At 39.3% G+C, this 25,384-nt stretch overlaps 1 protein-coding gene across 2 annotated transcripts in view; it reads right to left on the bottom strand.

Moving 5' to 3' along the window:
* Nucleotides 1-6,940: 6,940 nt before the first annotated feature.
* Nucleotides 6,941-25,384, bottom strand: part of MAPK12 (mitogen-activated protein kinase 12) — a 46,608-nt gene continuing 28,164 nt past the window's right edge. For both annotated transcript variants that reach the window (XM_064656191.1, XM_064656192.1), the window contains exons 5-12: nucleotides 20,296-20,325; nucleotides 18,647-18,694; nucleotides 13,329-13,443; nucleotides 12,614-12,685; nucleotides 10,476-10,555; nucleotides 9,641-9,719; nucleotides 7,920-8,093; nucleotides 6,941-7,121 (exon numbers count right to left, since the gene is read on the bottom strand). In XM_064656191.1, the coding sequence (XP_064512261.1) occupies nucleotides 7,051-7,121; nucleotides 7,920-8,093; nucleotides 9,641-9,719; nucleotides 10,476-10,555; nucleotides 12,614-12,685; nucleotides 13,329-13,443; nucleotides 18,647-18,694; nucleotides 20,296-20,325 (669 nt within the window). In that variant the 3' untranslated portion in view covers nucleotides 6,941-7,050. The remainder of the gene's footprint in view (nucleotides 7,122-7,919; nucleotides 8,094-9,640; nucleotides 9,720-10,475; nucleotides 10,556-12,613; nucleotides 12,686-13,328; nucleotides 13,444-18,646; nucleotides 18,695-20,295; nucleotides 20,326-25,384) is intronic.

Below are 25,384 nucleotides of genomic sequence, written 5' to 3'. Positions count from 1 at the left end.
TGGGACAGATGGCAGAGGACATCTGGGGACAGCCCCGGCCATGGGTTTGGGGGACCTCCCTGGGGATGAGGACAGGCCAGGCTGAGACATCCATCTGCGAGTGGAGGTGGCTTGGTGAGACCCATGGCCAGTCACATGGCTGTGGGGTGGTGAGGAGCTGCAGCTCAGGCAGGGCCATGGTGAGAGCCTCAGCTGGAAGCAGCTCCTCCCATCAGGGTCTGGCTCCACAGTGCCTGAGAGCCTCTCCCCAGAGTCACCATGGGGAAGGGGCCACCCTTGGCTGCACCAGCTCTGAGCTGGCCTCCAGCCCCAGCAGCCAAACCTCCATGAGCCCCTGGGGATGCTCTCATAACCCTTACAACAGAGCTCACCATCACGCTTTCCCAAACAACTACTTCACAAAAGCTGCATTGTTATTCTTTTATGGCTAGAGCACAACAGACAAAGAAACAACTGTCATATGCACCCACCAGTTTGGGCTGAGCACGATTTTCCAGGCACTGTTGGCTCTGTGGCCATGCTAGTGCTAGTAAATGAACCATGCCTGCAGCACTTTGCTGCATCTATTGCTTTGGAGAAAACTTGAGGTTTTCTGATTACGTTTCTTGGCCGTATTTTTTCTCTTTACAGTAGCACACTAAAGTTTTTATGAAAAAGGAAACTCAAACATGACTCAAAACCAAAAATGTAAGAGGTTTCCTAGGAACAGCGAAATGGCAGGACACATGCCAAAGTGGTACTACTTGGCAGCAGGAACTCTGTTGTGTACAAATGGGCCTTTTAAAATGCCTGAAAAAAAGCTGCTTTAGCCCAGGGCCCCCAGTGGACAAAAAGCCCGTGGCTTTCTGAGCAGCATAATTTTATTGTTACAACCTGTGGTAATATTACCATTATAGTAATAATGAATTTCTCATTAATATCAGGCTAAATTGGATTAGGTAGCAGCCTTTAGCTGTGTTGGTATCATGAGTGTCACTCTGAAAAGAGCCTCATGGCTGCAGGCACCACACAAACACAGCAAGGGGTTTCACCTACCCCCTAGGAGCACGTGCTCCCAGGACTCTCCATAGCAAAACAGAGAGCATTCTCAAACAGGACCCGAGCAATTTCTTTCCCTACATTTCATTTGTTTGCTTCACCAGCTGCCTCTTTCACTTCTCAAAATAACAGCACATTAAAAATGCTTCAATGTAAGGTGTAAGAGCCACATGCCTTGATCACTAACTTAGCTAGGAAATGCACCTCACTGCTTACTAAATATTTATTTATTTTATATTACTGATGAAGCAGACCATGGAGAGAACTAGAAAACTCTAGCTTGGAAATATAATGAGGATAAACATAGAGACACTCCCATTGCAGAGCAAGATAGCAGCAGACAAAAATTCTGAATCCTTAAAACACTTTCCTTGTCCTCATTTACTCCTTACAGTGGGATGCTGATCCTGGTAGCTAAAAAACATGCATCATTCCCATGCCACAGCGCTGCAGGTGGTTGTTAGGTGAAAATGAAGTTTTCAGACCATTATGTTACTATCCCACAGGCTGCAAATAATCTGTGCGCAAGAGCTGCTTATTAAGTGGTAATTCATGCAGTTTCAAGGAGTGTCTATGATAGAAGTCCTTCTCCCTTTATCCAACTCAGACTTCTGAATTCTTAAGAAGACTTAGGAGGAGATTTTAGGTGCTGCTGTGCACAAAACCGCTTCTGGTATTGTTTGACATACAACCAGTTGCCTTCAGTGCATGCAGGAGATGGAGAATTAATCAGCAGAGAGACAGCAGGTGCTTTGAGCCCCTATTCTTTTCTGTGGCACCTGCAGGGACCATCAAAATACATTGGTATGTCATACCAAGATTCAGTGAATGACATCATCTAACAGATGCTTTATTCTCTGATAACCTTAGCTGAAGCAGACCAGAAGCAAATGGTATTTGTATTTGAACAGTGGATCAGAAAGTAGGAAGCTCAAAGAACCCTATCCAGCTTGTGTGCCTGGTAATGCCAAATGAAGAAAAAAGTACATCTTCAGAGCACGTTTTGCAGGACACATTAGCACATACCTCAGTGTTATCTTATTAAAAAAAAAACAAAACAAAACAAAAAAAATCATCAAGAAGTGGAGAGCCACATCTGACCCATAATAACACATTATTGAAATTCAACATGAATGACAAGTCTTCAGTGCAATGGAGACTAATACTTAAGTGCTCTAAAACAGTCAGGAGGCACGTGGGTCCCATATATCCTACTGGAACTCTGTTAACTCAAACTTCCCACTCAAAGATGTATATGCTGGATGACTATCAATCTGACTTTGTCTTTTAAAATCAGGCTGAGAAATACAACTGCATTTGAAGACTGAAACCCCAACCTTCAGAACAAAGAGGTGTCTGGTAAAATCCAAGATGCTGTAAGAAATAATCAGATGACAGTAGTACAGTCAGATCAGCCCTGTGGTTGTCTTCAAGTTTTGAAAATGGAAGAAAGTTTAGCATCTGACTGACTGCCAAATGAACCTACATCAGCAGTTCATATTACATGAAATGTACCTACAATATTAGTTTCATACAGTTCCAATATTTTCAGGACTGATTATACGTTTGGGAATACATATGAGGAAAATAAGACCATTATTGTGCAAAAACCAAACTCCCAAACTTTATTTGTCACAATACATTTCAAGTCCATGCAGAATGTATTTACATTTCTCTATAAGGCAAACAGAAATTGGATTCTTATTCCTGAGTTGCTTAGCACCAGTAGAAATAGCAAATAGGAACTTAGGAAATGTTGTCTCTCCCTTTGGAGTAGCAGCTGTTTCCCATGCAAAATATTTCTGCTTTCACTTCCCAATTCTTTTAATGAGCTATTTATACTGATAATCTCTATTGCCATTTGGAGACATTTCTGCGGATTTCAATCTCTTCACAGAAACTTCTTGTCATGATGTGACAAACTTTCCACATTTATTATTTTACCTTCTGGACTGTTTGCTGACTAGACAGCACAGCAGTGCTTCCATCTTTGCTGACATATGGATCAAGGTGTTCTCTTCAGTTATTTTAAGAGTTCTGTATTTCTCCAGTATCTAGAAAAACTAACATTTCCTTCTTATGTCTTTCTCATGCATGCTAGCTGCCTCTGCAATGCTAAGTTAAGAGAGGAAAAAGTTCGCCTCAGCCAATAGAGGATTTTAGGGCTTGACTTTACTAAAGTGAAGGTGGGGAAGTGAAAATGCCCACTGAAACACTGACATTTAGGAAGACAAAGCAAAGGAGTTTTTCAATTAAAAAATGTTCCCCCCAAGTCCGACTAACATTTGAGCCATCTGCATAATCTCCAGACTCAAGGCATTTGCTAGAATTTAGGACACTGAATTCCATTTAAAATATAGGGACAACATTTTCAAATAAGTTTTTGATATTTTCCATTGGCAGGCTCTATCAAGCCCACTAATTTCAATAGGCATTTTTCTCCCATGACTTTTAAGAGGACCACAGACCACCATCCTGAGAGTACATCTATTCTGTAAAAAATAAAGCTCCTATTTAAAATAGAAGTGTAGGCCAAGCAGAAAGTCCATAGGGCAAAATGGGGTATGGCTCTTAAGTGTGCCTTCCTCCACGATCTGTAGTGTGGAAAAATGTTTTGATTCAATTTACATTCTGTGGTTGTTTTTTTTTCATGCATTCCTGAAACTGTAGTTTTTAATGACTTGTCAAATACCTGAATTCAGGGTTTCTGTTACTATTTAGTCTCTCTAGGTGTCCATCTCAGCTAATCAATGCTCGTCACAATTTTTAAACAAATGCTAGTATTTACAGGTGTTTAACTTAAACATTCATTGAAAGAAATAGAATAACTATGCCTTGATTAAACTTATGGTTTATATTGGATATTAAACCAAAAAACTCCAAGTAATTTCTTACTTTTTTTCCAGTTATTACCTGCTAAGGTCAAATGTCTTCCTTCACATATGTTTCACTTAGTAGTAACACACCCCAGCTCATCATCATGGCTAGGCTTCGCGAACGAAGATTTGGGAAGGGCTCTACCCACGTTTGTTACAAGCACGCTGGTGGCTAAAGAGGCTGATACGAGATAGACAAGTCCAGTTGCAAAAGGCACAGCAGAAAGACTCCTTGGATGGTATTGGCAAGACACGATTCTTTCTGCGCTGTCTTTTCTCCTCAAGAGTGATCCTGCGTGCGTTCTCAAAGGAAGCTGCAGCGTTATAGATGGTGCATCTCCAGACCTCCTGATTGGAGGCCAGAGTAGACCAGTTATGTTGATCAATATGGCCAAGGTTGAGATGTTGTTTCAGGGAGTCCTTGTATCTTCTCTTCGGGGCTCCTCTCATGCAGCAGTCGGTGGCAAGTTCACCATAGAGCACGATCTTAGGGAGGCGGTGGTCCTTCATCCTGGCGACGTGTCCTGCCCAACGCAGCTGTGTTCTCATCAACATGGCCTCAATGCTAGTGACTGCTGCTTGTTCTAGAACAGACATATTTCTCACATAATCTGACCAGTGGATGTGCATCCCAGCATATTACATGGGGAATAACCCACATCCAAACAGTCAATTGTAAAGACATTTCCTTTAAGAAAGACAAGAAATTTCTCATAGAAATTCTTCAGAAAGGTTTGCCAGTTGCTTTTTCCTACCTGTCAGAGACCTTTACAAACTAAGCACCTAGGAAAATACAGTAAGAGAACAGTAACGAGGAATTCATGAAGCGTGTAACTGATCTATCCCACCAGGAAGCTGACTCCTTCTGGTAAGGCACCTCACAATAGAAGGTCTGAAGGTTTTTCCAAGTTAGATGAGTTCAAAAGGCTAAAAAAAAGAATAATTGTTACTCTGCACCTGGTAACAGCTTTGTACACTGTGACCAAAACCATTTGGCGCAGGTATTCCCAATGAACAGGTGCAGTGCAGCATTTTGGTCCTCATTTAATTTTCTATAATGTGACCTGTATGCAGCTTTTTCTAAAATCAGCACTGCTGATTCTATTACCAGTATGTACTCTGAGAATATGTACTTTCCTGATGATAATTTCAATACGAAGATGCTAGAGCTTACAAAATTTTAGAAAATCTGAAGAATTTCTCCCCAGAAATCCTTGATCCCTAGTCTGTTATACAGACTGCACTGTATTTAGAGAAAAATATGATATACCTTGACAATGAGTGTATATGCAGTGACCATTTACCTACTGTGTTTGTAAAATCTTGTCCCCTTACACTGGTTACTTTAAAAAAAAAAATCTAGGATATTGAATCACAGAATCAACTAGGTCAAAAAAAACCTTTGAGATCATCGAGTCTAACCTATGACCCAATGCCATCTTGTCAACTAGACCATGGCACTGAGTACCACATCCAGTCTCTTCTTAAATACCTTCAGGGACCATGAATTCACAACCTCCCTGGGCAGCCCACTCTAATGTCTGATCACTCTCTCTGTAAAGAATTTCTTCCTAATGTCTAATCTAAACCTCCCCTGGCACAACCTAAGGCTGTGCCCTCTCGTCCTGCTGCTGGTTGCCTGGGAGAAGAGATCGACCCTCACCTCGCTCCAATCTCCTTTCAGGTAGTTGTAGAGAGTGATGAGGTCTCCCCTGAGCTTCCTCTTCTCCAGGCTAAACAGCCCTAGCTCCCTCAACCTCTCTTCATAGGACTTGTGCTCCAGTCCCTTCACCAGCCTCGTTGCCTTTCTTTGGACATGCTCAAGCACCTCCATATCCTTCCTAAACTGAGGGGCCCAGAACTGGACACAGAGCTTGAGGTGTAGCCTAACCAGTGCCAAGTACAGGGGAAGAATCACTCCCTTGGACCTGTTGGCCACACTGTTCCTGATACAGGCCAGGATGCCATTGGCCTTTTTGGACACCTGGGCACACTACTGGCTCATCTTCAGCTTCCTGTCAATCAGGTCCCTTTTTGCTTGTTCGCTCTCCAGCCACTCTGTCCTCAGCCTGTGGTGCTGCATGGGGGTTGTTGTGGCCAAAGAGCAGGACCCAGCAATTGGTCTTGTCAAACATCATACCACTGGATTCAGTCCATCTATCTAGCCTGTCCAAGTCCCTCTGCAGAGCCCTCCTACCCTCCAGCAGATTGACACTCCCCTCTAACTTGGTGTCATCTGCAAATTTGCTAATGGTGGACTCAATCCCCTCATCCAGATCATCAATAAAGATATTAAACAGAACTGGGCCCAAGACTGATCCCTGGGGGACACCACTAGTGACCGACTCCCAACTGGACGCAGCACCGTTCGCCACCACTCTCTGGGCCCGGCCCTCCAGCCAGTTCTTAACCCAGCAGAGAGTGCCCCTGTCCAAGCCATGAGCTGTCAGCTTATCCAGGAGTGTGCTGTGAGAAGCTGTGTCAAAGGCTTTGCTGAAGTCCAGATAGACTATATCCACATTGACACTTCTCTGCTTTTTTTGCCTCTTGCCCAAATCTGTCAGAACTGTCTGGAGATCAGGTTCTCTTCCACTCACATAGGACAGGGGACACAGGCATTCATTTGGGCTGTGTCTCTGCTACTCACTGCAGTTGCTGAGGTAGCAGAAGATGATTAGCATTCCCAGGCTTCTTAACAGAGTGAAATATTCCAGAGGAAATCACATAAATACTTCTTGCATTTAAGATGGTTCAATGCCCTTGGAGAGCAATCACAGCACATCTCTGACACACTCTGTGTCTTAGCTTGCTTGGGGGGGTAACTTGTGCTCTTGTGGTCTGTGAGTTGAAGAATTAGTCCTACCTGCTCTTTTGAGGACAGCACTGAGCTTATTGCAGTCTGAATCCTTTTGTGCAGAAGAAGTTGTAGGCAGGAATAAGTTTGTCGATATTTTTGAAATGCTACTCCCAAAGGCACCAACTTCCATATGCAGAGTAAAAAACATTGCTCTTTCTTACAGTGCAGATGAAACAGATTACGTACAGTTTATTTATAAAGTTTTATACACCTGAAATGTCAGAAACATTTACAACTTTCACGCTTTCTTCAGAGCTTTGAAAAGATTGAGTCATACAATTACACTGCTGTCTCCTTTGAGTCCGATGTCTGTGGTGGCTTGAAGTTCAGTATCTCTTTATGTGTAATACCTGGAAAACAATAGAATAGACAATAGTATTGCTGGTCCAATCAGAAAAGGAGCTGCACAGACATGAATGAGCAAGGTACAACCCCCAGGCATGACTGGGCTCTGATCTAGTTCAGGAAGAGAGAGACCTCTTCAGGCAAAAAGAGAGAAAGAGTTCAAAAAGTAAGGGAATCAAGGATCATTTTTTCACCATTTCAGATTTGAAGAAGCAGCCTCATACTGAAATGGTATAGGTGCTTTCAAAGGGATGTGAGCATTGACTTTAGAGTAGTGGGCAATATCATCAGGAAGAGCTACTGAGCACATCAGCTTTAAAAGTCAGGTCCTCACTTAAAAGGCAAAATACAAACATCAGGTATTAGATGAAAACAAGATTCAGACTTAAATCTTTGCTGACATAGATACATTTTCTCTCCCTCAGAGAACCTAACTTTAAGGCCAGCAACCATCGCAGTCCAATAGAGCCAACAGTCAATCTGTTTGCCTGTCCTATCCACTGGAAGGCATGTTACAAAAATAGGTTCTTTTCTATGTTGCAGAAGATGGGAGGACAGATGCATGAAGAAGGAGGAGAAGGAGGAGAGCCTATGTTATGGGGCAGAGAAGAAACCTTTGGGGATCATCCCAGGAGGACTTGGTACTTACCAGAACTTGATAAGTAGTGTTTCTCTACCTTAATGCTGTCTATTTACTCTGTTCAATCAAAAGCAGAGGAGGTAATTTGTAAAGGGGAGCATTCCTATTGCTGGATGGCTTTTCAATCTGGTTATTTTTGAAAACATCACAAAACTAAACTCACGCTTCCACTCATCTAGCGGAAGATCCATGTTATCAAATGTGTCGTCGTATTTCTCAGCTTCAATTTCTTCTTCAGGATCATGAATTGGTTCAAAATAAGGATGCATCAAAGCCTCAGCTGCTGTGATTCGCTTCTCTGCATCCAGCACCAGCATCTTCTCCAAAAGGTTTACAGCTGTTGCACAGAAAACAAACAGTGTATTCAAATCACGCAACTGATTCCACTTGTACACAGTAACATTGCCTTGGAGGTATTTCAAATAAATACATGGAGTTATAAAGCAGAGGTGTCCATTCTATAGCCAGTGGGGCCCATCTGCATGACAAACAGTTCTTTGAGCAAGTGGGATGTGTACAAAGCCTGATGCAATGCAGAGGTGCTCCCTTGCTTCTGCATGCAATACATATAATATCTCAGCTTCTGGCTCCAGGACCACTGAGCTTGGGGCTTTCCCAGGTGTCTTTCATCACTGCCACCATGTTGTGGTTCTAAGATACATCACCACCTGACAACAGCAGAATGAACAGGTGAAGAGCTAATGAGAACTGCCCCATACGTGACCAAATCCAAGCCCAAGCACACTTTGAAGTTCACTAAGACAAGTCAGTTGTCCATGCACAGAATTTCAGAGCTGACCTTATCTGCTATGTGGTTTTGATCTCAGTCAAAATAATCCATTAAAATCTTGTGTGTTCCCCTCCAGGGGATTTTGGATTAGGTCCATTGTTAGACTGTTAAAATGGGCTAGTGTAAACAGGTATGATGAATGATTTATTTTGTTTTTCTATCCTGTCAGGATTTTCCCAATTTGGGTGGAGCAGCTGAAAGGAAGTAGAGGCAGCAGTGTGGGACAGAATGCTTCAACTGCTGCTTGCCATGTTGTGTATTTTCTCCAACCTTCTCTTCCAGATCAGAAGCAGCCAGATGGCCACAGAAGTGATAAGAAGAGACATCCTAAAAACTAAATGGAAATGTGTAGCTTGCTGTAGCTGAGAATGTCAGTGAGCTAACCATGTACTCAGGGTAAGAGCTGTTTATTAATCAAGCTTATTTCTACAGTATCTGAAACTAAAATTTTTACTTCTTAAATTGCAAAGATTCAATTATCCTAATTCATATTCTAATAAAACTGGCTTTGTGAGTGTTAAGGTCACGGGGAAATTGATAAGATTTGGGTAGAGTCATCTCAGAGCTCTGGCTGCCTCGGGTCATATCACAGTTATGCACACTTGGTATGCTCTTCTGGTTGTTTATATATATCAAATCCAAGCCAGTGCTTCTCAGGAATGCACAGATGTTTCTTGGGATGTATTAATTCCACTACTAAAATCTCAGCTTTCTATTTCCTTGTATTTCAACTGTAGATCCTATTGAGCTTTCAGAATTGTATTTCAGAAACAATACAGGGAAAATACAATACAGAGAAAATTTTTTAATCTACCAGGGCTCTTGGAAAGCTGCTCAAGTAAAACCAATAAGCATGTGCTGGATCGAAACCTAAACCCGAAGATACTTCTTTTTTTGGTGCTTCTAAGAAACTGATTCCTGGCAAGGTTTAAACTTCACAAAGTTCAGCCACTACAATCAAAACTATGAATAATGGAAAGCAAGAGATAGAATAGCACGAGAACCATCCCATCACCTATCACAGGACTGATACTGCTGCTGCCTCCAATGGAAACACAAGACAAAATTGTACACATCCAAACAAACTGTCTTACCCAAAGGATTCGCATACTTCAAGATGGATGCAAAATCTTTCTTCTGGACTTTTGGGAGGCTTTTGATGTAGTTTTTTGCCTCAAAAGAAACATGAATATTAAATTAGACCATTGCCGCCTTTGTAATGTGACAACATCAACAATATGCTTAATAGGTAACTCAATAATGCTTTGATAGCACACTGTACGAATGCATTTTTTCTGTGTCATAAACCCTAATGATATTCACCTACTTGCTGAACAGAATTTAAAAAAAAAAATCAAGCCCTAAAACCATTAGAAATTATAATGTAAAGCTTTAATTATTAGTGCTCCATATTTAATATATTAATAGAATAAATATGTATGAATAATTTTAAAGAATGTCATAGTGACTTTACAGGAATCTCTAGAAGTGAACCTTCTAAATTGTACGGTTAGTCTAAGAATAGTTATAGATTCTTTGCAGTAAGGGCTTGAAGATCCTAGAAGGACATCCACATAAGAACAAGAAAGACAGTCAGAGACATTTGTGAAAACTGGGTTTTCTGAATATCTTTATGCTTTCAGTACCTTTCCAATAAAAGCAGTAAGTTATCAGCTCAACTGTTTATATGGTACACATTGGAATCTTGAAGTATTTAAATATACAGATTTTTCAACTGTTCTGATAATTTTTTGTTGTGTTACCCCCATCTCCAGTAGCTATTGTGGGTGTGTAAAGCATTTCAAGGCAGAGAGGTACCTTCAGGGGTATTTCAGTAGTCAGTATATATTATCTCCACCAGTTTAAGAACTGAACATGGCTTAAGTAAAATTAAGACAAGTAAAACAATGGACGAAGCAGAATACTCACATCTTGACTGTGCAATTTTTGAACAAAATCTTGAGTTGGTGTACCTGTTATTTTCATTATTTCTGTGAGTTGGTCCAGATCTGAATACCAGCAATAAGGAACAAATTCTTTCACCCTGCAAAATTAATGCTTTTCTTTGCTGTTGGAGTAAAAAAAAATCTCAACAGAAGATTTATAAAATATGAAAGTCCTCCACTTTACTTGCAAAAGGCAAAGACACTGAAAGCATCTGAAATAAATACTATAATACTATAATTTGGGAACACATAATTGAATAATTTTTAAAATTTTGTAATGTTATCAAGTCTCTTCTATAATTTTGGACAGAAATCAGTCCAAAAGTAATAGAGGATGTGAACAATCAACACATGTATTGCACACACTGCTCTGGTCTATCCAATACTTAGGTGACATAGAGGCAGGAAAAGTCACGGGGAACATAAGCTGGTGTGATAACCAACAAAAATCAGAGGAAATCAGTCTGCATTAGTTCTTCTCCACACTGAGAAACATCAAGAGGAAAAAATTATTCCTTATTTCCCACATACTTAGCTTGATGCTGAGACGTTGGAGACATTGTGGTGAGGCATCAGAACACTCCCTAACCTTCTGTGTCCTAACCCACCACAGATTCGTCAGCAACAGTTTTAGCTGTTTCAAAGAAAAACCACTATATTTACAGGATGGTAATGCTGCAGAGAAGAGCTATATGATTTGCTTGCTGCTCTGGTAAGAGCAGCAGATGAGAAGATAGAAGCTAGATCAGAGCTCAGAACACATGAGGATTCCACCAGCCTCTGCAGAAAAAGGCAATGGTGGATAATGCTAATGAAATTAAATAAATAAATAAAATCTGTACCAAGTTGGCAGGATAACCTATTCAGAATTCTAAAACAAAAATCCTCTAAGTTAGCTGTTTTCTTATTCACCTACCCACAGCTGAACCCACGGCAGCATTTCCCTGACAATAGGTAATACTGAATCATATACTCAAAGGCCAGCAATGACTATTATACTGGGATAATTTCCTTTGTAATATAGAACACAGAACTTCAGCCAGTAGTTCTGAAATCTCCAGAACCCAGTATGACTAAAATACTAGCTCTTCCACTCTCATGTTTACAGTGCACCATGAAAATTCTGCCTCATTTGTTTTCTTATTTATATACCAGAATGCGCAAGGTTTGCATCAGTAGAGAAATGCTGTGTTAGCCAACAGCTGTTCTTTGACAGGCATTTTAGTATTTTCTTGTTAAGAACTAATGCATACTTAAAACCTGTACAGCCCAAAAAAATCAGATGTATTCTACCTTTCTATAGTCCCTGCCATTTTTTTGGTGAACACAATCTTTCTCTTGAATGTTTTTCTTTACAAAATGAGAATAATATGATCCATTCAGTGAAGTCCCAATATTACATGTAAGTACTTAAATACAAATATAACTAAAATTAAGCAATTTTGATTCTGTAAACAATTTGCAAGTATTTGCAGGTAAGTGATTTATTGACTGCAATTCCACAAGGGAGAAAGCAGCGCAAAATGATTAGGCTGAGCTGTCAAACAAAAAAAAAGGTAAAAAATTATTGCTGTCTTCTATTAACACTGTCCCCTATTAAGTATTACAACTACTACTGTCAATGAAGTATCACTTGAAGATGAAATATGGCTTAATCTTAACGGTTTTCTTCATTGCTCAGCAATGAAATGATAGGATTAAATGTTTTCTGTAAAACTACATTTTACTAGGTGTTACTTACATAACACTTTTTGATGAAAGCCTCAGAAAGCATGAAATGTACTAGCTTGTGCACATAAGCCATATACTACAGCAGAATCTTCTGTGAGTGTTCTAGAATCTGTTACTAAAAAAATAAATATGGCCTTTCCACTACCATGGAACCTTTTACCTGATGTGATTCAAAGATCCCCTCTATTGAAAAAACCCAGTAATACAAATTTTAATTGACAGAAGTGCAAAAGTGATACAGATATGAAATAATCATTTAACGAGAAAGGTGCAAGCCATTTTACTATTAATTTCAATTCATGCTCATCAATTTTTTAACAGACTTACTGTGTCACACAAGAACCTCTCATAATTTTCTTACATTAATATCATAAATTCAATGAAGGATACGATCATTTCCTTTGAACAGAGGCCTCCCTGTTATCATCTCAGCCATTATACAGCCCACAGACCAGATGTCAACTGAAAAAAAGGCCAGGAGGTACATTAAATTGCAGAATGTTTGTTCGTTTAAATGTGCATAAAGTTTAATTTAAAACATATTTTAAAGAAGTATAAAAATTACCTTTACAGCCTGTTATAAAATAAATGTGTGCCTTGCCAAATATGATGAAGAGCAAAGGTAGAACTACCAGACTTTCTAACGAGCAAACTGGAGATAATCTCATAATACGCAGAGTGAGTCTCTCAGTAACAGGCAGATGCATGTGGGCAGTAAATTTTCAATGCTTTCAAAAACTTCCACAGTTATCCCAGTGTTATTTGAATTCCCTCCGTCTGCCACTTTCCTCTGAGTGACAGTTGGCACATCTTTGCAGGAACACTGGAACAGTGACCAAATTGTCACATCTGTATACATTTAAATAGTTTTTTTCCAATTGCCTTGGCACTTTCTGTTACTCTCAGAAGATACATATATATAAAACCACAAACTCACAACCATCACATGATTACCTGAAATTTATCTACAAGGAAATTTTGCATAATTATATTGTCATTTTCACCTCTATTTTCCCACTCATTTCAGAAACAAGTGGTTGTTTATATATTGCCTGAATCAGTGAATGCTTTAGCTCTGTTAAGACACTTCTGAAGAGATGCTGACCTGTTTGAGTATAATGCATCCAGTTAAGTATGACCTCTGGAGCTCTGTACCACCTTGTAACCACATAACCAGTCATCTCACTGTCTGTATGCCTTGCCAATCCAAAATCCAGAATCTGTAGTGAAAGCACAAAGAATATCCTGATCAGACACTAGTTATCTAGTTCAGCCAGACTTTACAACTGTAGAAAATAAAAAAAAAAACAAACTGGAGCAATCTGCAGAGATTGGTTTGTTTTTGTATCTTTGTCTCATTCAAGTGTCTTGTCCTTTTTTTAAAAATCAAGACAGAGGTAGAAAGGAGCTTTGCACATTTTTTTTTTTTTAAGTTACATACTCCTATAGCAACACCAAAAGCTGCAAAACCAGCAAAGAAAATAATAAATTAATCACTTATTAATTAAAAAGGTAATGGACACATTCAATGCAAAAAACTCCCTGACCACAGAATCACCATTGCACAGCTAAAAGAACAGCGCCTGTCTAAGATGGTATCCATTGCTCTTATATCCCAGTTGGCACAATTATTCAAGGGTGTGTTCCAGTAGTATTCTGAAGTAAGGAGGTATTGCTATTTCTATTCTATGAGTAAATCATACAAAAGGAAGACTTCCTCTAGGTCACACTGAAAATCTGCAAGAAGAGTAGGGAATTATCATCATTTAGTCCCATCGAGTTTTCCCAATCTCCAGTGTCAACTACAGAAAAACTTTTGTAAGAAATGCAAGATCAGTGCAATTTTTTATAGGGTTACGCACAATTCAGCTTATTTCTAAGATTCTCATATATTTATCTCTAGATACAGCAATGTGTACAGCAACAAGATTAAAAGTGAATGTTGTGGCCTTTTGTCAACTGCTACCAAGTTTGCCTTAAGAAAGCCCGCCTGCATGGACCATTAAGAGATGGTGCCAAAAGATGGAGCCAATAGCAAGAAAATTCCGCTCCTGGAAAGACAATCAGTTTGTATTTATCAGAAAATTCATGCTTCTAACAAGAAGCATGGGGCTTGAACAAGTAAAGTCTGTTCAAGATAAATCACCATCACCCACAGACAACCGAATATGCGGCTTTGCATGAACAGCCATTAGTTGCCATGTGTATCAGGTGTCACATGTACATTGACACATTGACAGGGCAGAAGTTTTTACTAGGAGCACTTGGGTATTACTATACCAAAAGTGATGTTTTTGTAATGCTCTCTACAATTAAATATTCTAAAATATTTCAGGATAGTTTCATCATTCCCTGACAAACATTTTAAAATATTTCAGCATGATTTCATCATTCCCAGGCACTAACAGAAAGGAAAATTATATTTTCATTCATAGATTAAAAGTACAAAATGTTATGGGTTATCTTTATTGCCATACTTGAAATACCATTTCTGTATTTTCCCCATTACTGCTGATTACCAATCAATTAAAAAAACAGGAATAGGATGCAAAGGGAGACATTTTTACCTTACCAATAAAATATATTTGATTATGGCTGATTCTTTAGATGCTGAAGGTTTACTGAACTCAAAATATTTGCACTGTCAAAATACACTTTTATATATGACTTTCCAATTTATTCTACATATTCAGCACATATTGTTTACCCAGTAACATGGCAGGGAGGGTGGAAAAAAAACTAGAAATTTTACATAACAGATCAAAATCCAGATGTTGTACCATCTATTCTGTCACAGTTTTTTAGGTATTTTCTCTACCAAGGCTTATGACATGGAGTTGCAAACAGCTAAAACATAATTTGGTTTTGTAGTTTCATAAAAGTAGAAAACACAGCAAGAATTTTTGTATGCTCTGTTTTAACTTCATGTTTTATTTTCATTTACATATTCATTAAGCTCAGGAACAAGCATATCTTATTTGTACTTAATATTAACATGGTATCACTTCAACAACTGTCTTCACATACCAATTTTCAGAACAAGATTGAAAATCCTTTTTATAATCAGTGAATGATGAAAGAAAGAGCAAATCCCTCTCAGGTCCTCAAGGATAGCTCCCCTTCGACTCAGCAAACTTAATTTTCCTAGCTTTCTTCAGTAACCATAACAAAAATAACTTGTAACTTTGAGACTACAGAAAGGGCAGTTATTTCTCCTCATGCACCCTTTACTGTCACTTTTCCCATATCTATGTAGAACATCAGACAAAGGAGCCAGAAAGCTCATTGTGAAAAATAAAACTGAGAACCTATTAATTAGTTACCAATTCAAGAAACTGTCCCAACTTGGCTACAACCTCATTGCCACTGGAGCCTATGCAAGGGAAGCTGCTGAGTGCACAGATGGAGGGGAAAAGGCTGGGCTCTCACTGTCAGTGTGGTCCCATGCCTGCATAAACTAACTTTGAGAGTGTGCTCTCAGGGCAGGGTAACATCTGACCCGTTGCACCCAAATGGATGTAGACAGGGGGAGTCAGCCCAACTCCTTCAGTGTTAGGGAGATCCCAGTAAAATCCTCACCCTGATATTTTTTATGCACAGTTTTCAACGAGTTATAGTTTGTTTTCTGTTTGTCAGATGAAGTTGCCTTTTGACAACCAGTATTTCCTATCTGCAAATTTGCACTTTTCTTCTGCATATGATATCAGAGCTTATGGTATGACCAGGGACATGGTAATTATGGCCTGAGAGTCAAGAAATGAAAACTAAAGCTTAATGCTACATTTTCTCCTTTTCGTTTCACAAAATTGTGTTCTGATACAGGATTGTTTCCCTCAGTTTATCTAAAAGATTAAAAATGCCCAAGGTAACAGAAAAAAAATTGTGTTAAATAAGTAGATATTGATCAGGAGATCATATCACAAAAGAATGTCCTAGACCTGGCCTGCATCTCAAAATGTAATTGCACAGTTGGGGGAAGACAAACGTACAATTGTTTTTTCTAGATTCTCTTTTTCCCCCATCACCCCGGGGTCCACTCACTATTTGGCCAACTACAACCCAGAAGAAGACAATGGCTTTTTATGTTAGATAAGAAAACTCTGAAATCACAGAACCCTGAACATCCAGGTCAGTCTCAGAGCAAGAAGTTGTATTACAATAGCTACATGCAAGCATACAGTTTGTATGTCGTATGCTAAAAACCACTTTTGCAGTTTGTATCACCTTTTATTTTATTTAATTAAGGGTGTGCTTCACAGTCTTTGATCTTCTGTATCTTTCACCAGGTAGAGTTAGATTTTTCTATTTATTCAAAGCTGAAATTCTCACATAACTGAACCACTCCCATAAAGTCTTTTGTCTCTTTTAGGGAAGAAACCTTGGCCATAAGATCTAAATGTAATTACACATCTAGACACAAAAGCACCCATTCTAATTCACGGTTGTTTTGTGAGGATGTATAGGCCAATCCTGATTCAATTCAAGCACTGGATAGAAGATACAACTTGATTTTGTAATTAAATGAAAAACCCTGACTGGCCTTTGAGATTGCTGGAGCTGAGAGAAGATAGGTGACAAAAGCAATTCTGAAAATTAATAAAAAATTAAAATACAATAATAGAATTAACTGGGGACTGGAAGCAGTCTGGGGCTACTACGGTTGCACTCACCAGAATAAGCTATATTCCTAAACTACACAGTGTTAAGTACTACAGAATCGTACTTCACAATAAATATTTGGCTTTTTTTATAACAAAGTCATTCTACACAGTCAAATAGATGCATTTTTGCTAGATCAGGGTACATTGCATAATTATTTCTGAAGTACAGATATTATCTACTCTAACAGGCTTTGGAAGATTTCCAGTACATGCCAGAAACTGCAACCAAAACTGGTCAGGTTTAGTATTTTAGCTCAGTGATTCAGAATGAGGCTTGGTGTGACAAATATTGCAAAGGTGAAGAATTACTACTGCAGATGGACTCTACTGACAACATTTCCAAGGAAGTGGCAACACCTACACTTCAGAACAGATAACTTCCTGCAACAGGTGCTACAGCCCTGGTCTCCAAGGGTGCATGCCTGCTAAGCCCAGTTTCCATACTGGAAAGGGGTGTGGGCGTGCACTGTCCTTCTAACCCATCTTTAGAGGAAAGCCCTGATGGGTAGGACAAAGGGAGGCATGCTGCATACCAATACTTGTCCTACTCCAGAGAAGCAACAACCGGGTAAGACAAAAAATGCCATCAAAGGCACCTCTTTGCAGTGTAGCAGCAGAAACAGCTAATAAGTGAACTACAAGAGTCTGAATTCAGAATTGTCTCCCTTTAATTAATTTTTTTCTTACTACTTCGGTTAAGAGCAAAAATGAAGCATAAATTATATATTCCTGCTACAAAATACACTGAAGCCTACATGCAAGTGATACTGCTGATAGTTGTAACAATGCAGAAGAAAACACTTTCAAAGAAATAAGATATTCTTGTTCACAGTGAGCAGTATGTGATACCTTTCATGCTTCCCTGAAGTGATTAGCTGCAACATATCATAAACACTGTTCTCCATTACAGCTCTTATCTGACTGCAACCATCAATGATTTTTTCCTGAAAAGTACTTTTAGTTGAGTCACTGCATAAAAAATATACCAGTATGCATTGCAACATACACATCATACAGGAAAAGGGTTACTATTACTAACATGCACCTTCCCTTGGTGTGGGCAAACAGCTGTGGCGTGGTCTGCTGTCAACACCAAACCCACAGGAGCAGTTTCAGTTCTTACACTGCCTGTCACCCCCCTGGAGTCAGCAACCACTCGAATGATGTCATGAATGTAATAACCTGTGGCACTGATTTCCTTATCAGAAATCCTCTACATCCTGGAGATGACCCTGATCTCTCCCCTGCTAGCACTGGGTACAAGCTTCCTGGAGCATCCTGTCTGGACTAGATGTTTTCAGCTGAGACATCCTGGGCAAAGCCTCTAACTTCAGGCACAGCCACTTCTTGTGCTTGATTCCAGAATGATCTAAGAAATTGATCATCACCTCTGCTGTTATTATGAATTGCACATTTGTGTCAGTCAAGGACATACAAACGGGGGATAAATAGATTCTCACTATTTAGGGTTTTATTTCTTAAACAAGTATTGAATTATTATGGTGATAATACATTGCAAGTCAGACAGATGGGAAAAATACTTGTGTGGAGAAGTGTTTCGTAATTTTTTTTCTGAGTTAGTTACCATTGCCCATCTAATCCTTTTCCATTTCTTTTTTCCGTGTTCCCCTGTTTCTCCATGACTCTTCAAAGCCTATGCACTGAAAGCCTGGCCCATTACTGAGACCAGCTAGCATGTCTACAACTGATGTCTTCTGTCTTCTAACACATCTGACTGCTTTTTCAAATAAACATACCTTACCTTCAATTCACAGTCTTCATTTACTGCCAAGTTTCCAGGCTTTAGATCCTGTAACCAGATTTCAAATGGATGTTATTTTTTTTTATTTTACAGCAAGCACAATAAAGCACTCTTTCCTGCTTTCTTTCTGTCTTTCTTTCTTTCTGGTTTTATAGCTTTCATGTAACTATTTTGCACAGCAACAGGTAAAACAATGTCATAACAAATCACACAAACAAGGACACAAATTTGCATATTTGGCTTTTTTCTAGTATATTTCCTCCCCCAGAAAAATCAACTATTTTTTTCTGCTATAAGTCAGGAAAATACTTGCCAGTGAAGGAGGTCACTCATCTTTCTTTCTGTGAGTGGGGTTTGACCATAAATTTGCTGCATTTAATACTAATACCACAAAGTTAACAATTCACATCTATATTTCTGGATTGTACATATCGCATATCAATATATACTTTATAAAGTTTGCATACCCTGATAGACTTAGAAGGATTACTGAAGGAATCAAACAAGATTTTATGTGAAATCCTATGCTCTCTTCTGTGGGAAGATCAGGTTCCTAACAAAGTCCATTGAACTGCAACATTAAAAAAGTATTCCCTTAAGTCTCTTTAGCTACCGTAGGGACTTCTAACGATCTTCAAAAGTTGTTCAGTTTAGCAAAAGGGAAGTGTACTGGCAATGACTAAGATGATATTGCAACAGCAGTGACTCAGACATACGGACTTAGAAAGAAATTTTCCTTCAGCTTTTTCAAACCTTTGTTTGATACACTTTAGCACAAGATGTTTAAAAGTATCTTGTCTCTAAACCTTTTACCAGGCATCCGCCTGTTTTATACAAAGATGTTTTAAGATCAGAGGGGCCTGGGAGTGAAACAATTTGGTGCAAAGAACCTAATGAAACCAGTAAGTTCAAGGGCCATCAAGAGGGAGATTAGAAAAAGACTAAGCAATGGTAAATTTGGACCATGATCACAGCAGTTGCAAAAATAAAAATATAATTATATTACATTATTTTGTCAGTTTGCATAGTTTCCATGTCCAGCTTAAAGGTGCTTTACAATGTACACTTCCTATGGTGCTCCTGATATTTTATTACAAATGGACAATTTCTACTATTCTGATGCAGTTTTGGGGGAAGACATGCTGCTTGGTACCATGTGAGCATCATTCAGAACTCCTTCACAGTACAAAATGATTTTAAGCAGACTCTAGACACAGAAAGAATTCAGAAATAATCAAATTTCTAATTTATTGCAATAAAAATTTGAGGTTCTCAAGGCTTTAAAAGTTTGGACAATTTTTTCAGTTTCTATGGTTCCTCCCCCTTCAGCTTTTAACACTAACATGATGTTTAAAGAAAATCTAAATATTGTTTTTAGAAGTTTAATCTTCATTAAAACAAACAAACAGACAGAAAAAGCTCTTATCCATCTCAATTTAGACACTTGTGGGGACTTACAACTCAACTTCACAAAGTAACTTAAGAAATCCAAATTGAAGCTGTATTCAGTGCAACTTGAGTGCTCAACTTACACTGATGTAGCCATGCCATCTTTTGTTCTTATTGAAGAAGAAACCAAAAGCTTATACACAAACAAACATCACTCACATTATCAAAATATAAACATCTGTAGTGTTGTTTCTACTTACCCTGTGAATTATGCCTGATGAGTGAATATACTGTAAAAAAGAGAAAGTATTAGTTATTCATGAAGTCCCAACTTTAAGAAGTTGCCTAGAGTAGAGGAGAAAGTACTTTTTCACAGTGCTAAAGTAAATTGAAATTATAAAATATTTACTTATTGCACAGATCTTTTTAGCTATGGTTTTAATGTTCAATAATTAAACTAGCATTCTGCCCTTTCCCTCCCCCAATAACAAGAAACTACTAAATCAGTTTGAGTGCTGCAATAGATCATATAGCTTTTTCTAAGTCCTCCCATACATAAAATGCCATTTTCAGTTAATTTTTGGCATTTATATATATATATATATATATATATATATATATATATATATGTATGTATCAGAAATGTTCTCTTGCAATAGATGTCTCTGCTGTCCCATTGTAGTTTAGATTCATATGCTTCAGCAGCACTGACTTTTAAGAGATCATTAAGACTGGGATTAAGGCCAGTCAAGGTCTTATCTGAGAATTCTCACTACATGCTTCAATATTTGAAGCACAAGTCCTATGAGGAGAGGCTGAGGGAGCTGGGGTTGTTTAGTGTGGAGAAGAGAAGGCTTAGAGGCGACCTCATCACTCTCTTCAACTACCTGAAGGGAGGTTATAGCCAGGCGGGGGTTGGTCTCTTCTCCCAGGCAACCAACAATAGGACAAGGGGACATGGGCTCAAGCTCTGCCAGGGGAGGTTTAGGTTGGATGTTAGGAAGAAATTCTTTACAGAGAGGGTTATCAGGCATTGGAACGGCCTACCCAGAGACGTGGTGGATTCACCATCCCTGGAGGTTTTTAAAAAGAGATTGGACGTGGCCCTTAGTGCCATGATATAGTAATTGGAGTTGGATCAGGGGTTGGACTTGATGATCTTGGAGGTCTTTTCCAACCCAATCTATTCTATGATTCTATGATTTCCTCAATGAAACATGGAAAGGTCAAGGTACAAGACATTCTCCTTTACTTGAGTACTTTCATCATCCTTTCAGTGACCTATTTAAGGGCTCACAAAAGCCAAACCAACAAACTGGACTCCCAGGACCAGTTCTGGGAAGACGCCTGATCAACTACATGATGCTGGAACGCATGATTGTCAGCGAATGCTCTCCACTGAGGTATGCAGTTCCTCTCACCAGCTGAATGATGTCCTAGAAGAGACTATTTTCATCATGGATAATAAAGGGAGGCTCTAGTAACTAGTTCAGACATAGGCATCTCTTGCAAGGATAGAAATGCAGCAAGTTATCCTGAACTGAGGACGTGCTTTCCAAGGGCGGTCTGTGAGGTGCTATTACTGTTCACTTCAGGTGTGGGAAACTGATCTGAAAACCCCACAGACCACACTACTGCTGGCAGCTCATACTACTGACACTAATCAACATAAGAACAATAAAAGGTTTTAAATAAAAAGACTCCAGAAAAGGTGGATGGGGTGCACCTGGAGAATTTTCATTTTATTCCACCCTGAAGAATGGGACAACAACTGGGAAAAGAATTACTGGGAACCAACTGTCAGAGCCAGGAAAGGCCAGCCACGGACAGTCAGCATGGCATCACGGAAATGCACAGAAGGAAGGAACTTTGCAGGATAACTGCAAAGCAGCCATAGCCCCAGCAATGACCATCTTCCTTCCCAGCAGCCCTCAAAAAAGGCAATTAACCTTGTGAATGCAACAGTCCCTCTGCAAAGGGGTCCTTGGAATCCAACTGATGAGGGGACCAGGGAAAAGAAAGCAAAGCTACAAAGCCAACTTCTACAGTCAGATCCAATATGCATTTCAGACTTAGATTTTGAACTTAAACAAAACCCATACAACCTAAGCAACACAAGATCTGTGTTTAAGATGCCAAGTTTTTAAAGCAGTGACTGAAAAAACTAAAACCTCTGACAGTTTCTTTTTCCTCTCTTACACTTGACACGATGCACCAAATGTGGTCTCATAGGTTCTGAAAAGAGGGGGGAAAAGAAATCAAAACCAATTCCCTTAACCCTGTGGCTACAACTTTACCAATGCAGCCCAGAACGTGGTAGGGCCCTGTTGCTGCACAGTCACACTGATTGCTGTGCCAGAGCCCAGGCAGGTCTTGGTATCTGTGGTAGACCAGTTCCTGCTACATATCACTTGCAGATTAGGCATGGTTTAACATAACCCATAGGAAATGCCAAAGCCCTTCCCAGGATTTCCTGGGGCAAACACAAGGGGCTGAGGGCACATGGCTGCTCCCAATAATATAGTCTATAAAAACACTACAGCAAACAAAAAAAACTACGAAATGTTGTATCTGTCATGGATGTGCATAAAAGTGGACTGAGATGGGAGGAAGAGGAAGTCTGTCAATGGTACATGGAGACCAGAGAGGATACACGTTTTTGTTTTTTTTTTTTAAGAAATGTACCTGTAAGTAGCTAGATTCCCAAGAAATTAAGAAAAAGAAGTCTTCTGCCATAGCTGTCTTGATCAAGGATATCACAGTATCTCCTTGCATTCTAAATTATTCCAATGTCTTCTAACTGAAGCCTCTTTATTTTCCAGTGCAGATGCTTAAAATATTCTATAGGCTGTTTTCTCTGATAAAACTCTCATCATCATGGCCAGCCTTCACGAATGAAGATTTGGGAAAGGTCTTTACCCTTCGAGCCTGCGCAATGGATTTTTTAGGTGAGACACAGTGTGCGCTGAACTGAGCCCACCCTTTAATCCTAAGGTTCATTTGCCGGGGCCGAGCGAGCTTGGACAGTGGCAGCGAGGTCCTCAGGATGTAGGTTTGTTTAGAGTGACCTTCTCTTAGATGGATGGCCTTACAGGGCTGACGAGCTCCATCTGCCCGGGGAAGTCCCCTGACTGGGAATCGAACCTGGGCTGCAGCGGTGAGAGCACCGCATCCTAACCACTAGACCACCAGGGGACCCTGATAAAACTGTACACAGTAGGAAATAGCTGGTTATTCTGCACCTAAGAACGTGGCATGTAGAAACAGGAATTCAAAGGTCTGAACCCTTCAGAGTTTTAAAGTACATCTCACTTGTCTGGGGGGAAGAGCATGATTTTGCTGGCGTTCTTACCCCACTGAAGGTTTTATGTGTGTTCACAGCACCAAAATCATGTTTGCACTTTGGGGAGGGTTCCTATTTTCTAAACACTCCTCTTAATACAACGCTACTGAGATTACATGAAACAGCATTTATTCCTGATGCTAATGTAGACATCAACCTTTCTGTAAGCTGAAATACTGATGCTGTGTTGCAGCATTTCTTTAACAACAGCAGTATTTTTGTAACTGCATTTTATTGTCTCCTGGCAGGTAGCAGCACTGGAACTATACCAGACTTCATTCAGAAAATTTTCCATTTCTGTTCAATAACCTTCTGAAATGGGATCCTGTTCTTACTGATTCTCCTCATTAAATTAGCCATTTGTTGACAGCTTTTTCATTCTTAACATGGCAAAAAGATCCAGACCAGAGCAGACATACCCTTCACAATGTTATTACCACTTCACATGAAAAATATTTGATTCAAGAACCCAGTTAACATGAGGGAAGTGCCTTGGAGCACTATGCATTATCCTAAAGACAATTTTTGGTAGTATGCATAAATCCTGGCATGCAAATTTCAGATTGTGCTAGGAAGCCATCCAACAGTCATCTAAATTTTAATCATTCTTGTCTGTATATGTAATCTCTACACAAAATAAAAAGCTAATCAAAAGGGAATTAGAAAAGACTCAGGAGAAAGTGTTCTAGGCAACATATAAAATGAAAATGAAGAGCAACTTGGTAGGGAAAGAAAAACAGAAGAGGAAATGAGGGAGAGGGGGAAGGGAAAAGAAAGAAGCAGAAAAAGACCAGCATAAATGTGAACAAAAGGCAGTAAATATTGATGAGAAAAGAACTGGAGCAGGTAAATCTTATCATTAAGTATGGCAAGGGAAGCTCGAACAGGTATTTTTATGGCCCAAGAATTGTCTGTTCCTTCTCAAACTCTGTACGAATAAAGCAAGAGGACTGACAGCCACCTCTCCAGATCCCTATAAACGGGAACCCAGCTGGCATTCCTGCAGAAAAGGGACCCAAGACTGAAAGTGCTGGAACCTCCAGCTGCTTTCCACCTACACACAGACACTTATGTTTAGCTTGCCTTCTATACTCTTTGACAATACACAGCTTTTCTGTCAAAGAAACAAACAAACAAAGAAATTAAAGTCCTTCCAAGTTGCAAGCTCATACTTATATAAAATTTAATGCCAGAGTAGGGTCTGACTAGTAAACAGACAAAGGAGAAGCATGTCACTGTTTCTAAGTGGTAAATTGTGATAAATTACAAAGCTCTCTGAAGAAAGGAAATGAATATTTCATTCTCTGTAGAAAGAAGACAGTAAAATGGTAAGAACTGATAAACAAAGACCTCTACATGTTTGCAGAGCAAAGGTTGAGGGCTTGATACAAATCTTCCTGAACTTGGTATGAACTTTCTATTGACCTCAATCTATACATATTTTTTTAAATCAATCCTGTTGAGCATTTTGGTATACAACCAATCCAGAACCAGTCTACAGGTAGAATGCAGAAATAAAGCCTGTGAGGAACCAACCCATGGGCTTAGCAAAAATCTCTCTTATGCCTTTACAACACATCAGTCACGCAGAATTTTCTTTACATGCATTAAACTGTCACATGTAAATAGGCTGTTACAGTGAATATGCAATGTGACAAAAGTGACAAACTGCCTTGTTACCTTGACCAAACATAAATAGAGATACCATAAATTTCTTTATATTTTACACTAAGGACAAATGCATATTGCAGGTTACATCAGTAACACAAAACCCCCCACCAAAATAGAGTCCATCAAAGTTAAAAGGTGGAAAAAAAAGGCATTTTACTAATGCAAGGCTAAGCTTGAGAAGCTGAAAGAGTTTTACCACAAAGATCTACAGGGTAGCATACTCCTTCTCAGGTGTTGCAAGTATTTTTCCCTTACAATGCTTCAACTAAGCTCTATCTAAGTGTATGTTTGTTTTCCCTGCCCTGCCAAAAAAGCAATCTAAGTAAACAAAGATG

Source organism: Pseudopipra pipra, chromosome 5, assembly GCF_036250125.1.
Source record: "Pseudopipra pipra isolate bDixPip1 chromosome 5, bDixPip1.hap1, whole genome shotgun sequence".
NCBI lineage: Eukaryota > Metazoa > Chordata > Aves > Passeriformes > Pipridae > Pseudopipra > Pseudopipra pipra.
The sequence above is the reverse complement of the archived record's forward strand: the minus strand, read 5'-3'. Positions and strand labels throughout refer to the sequence as shown.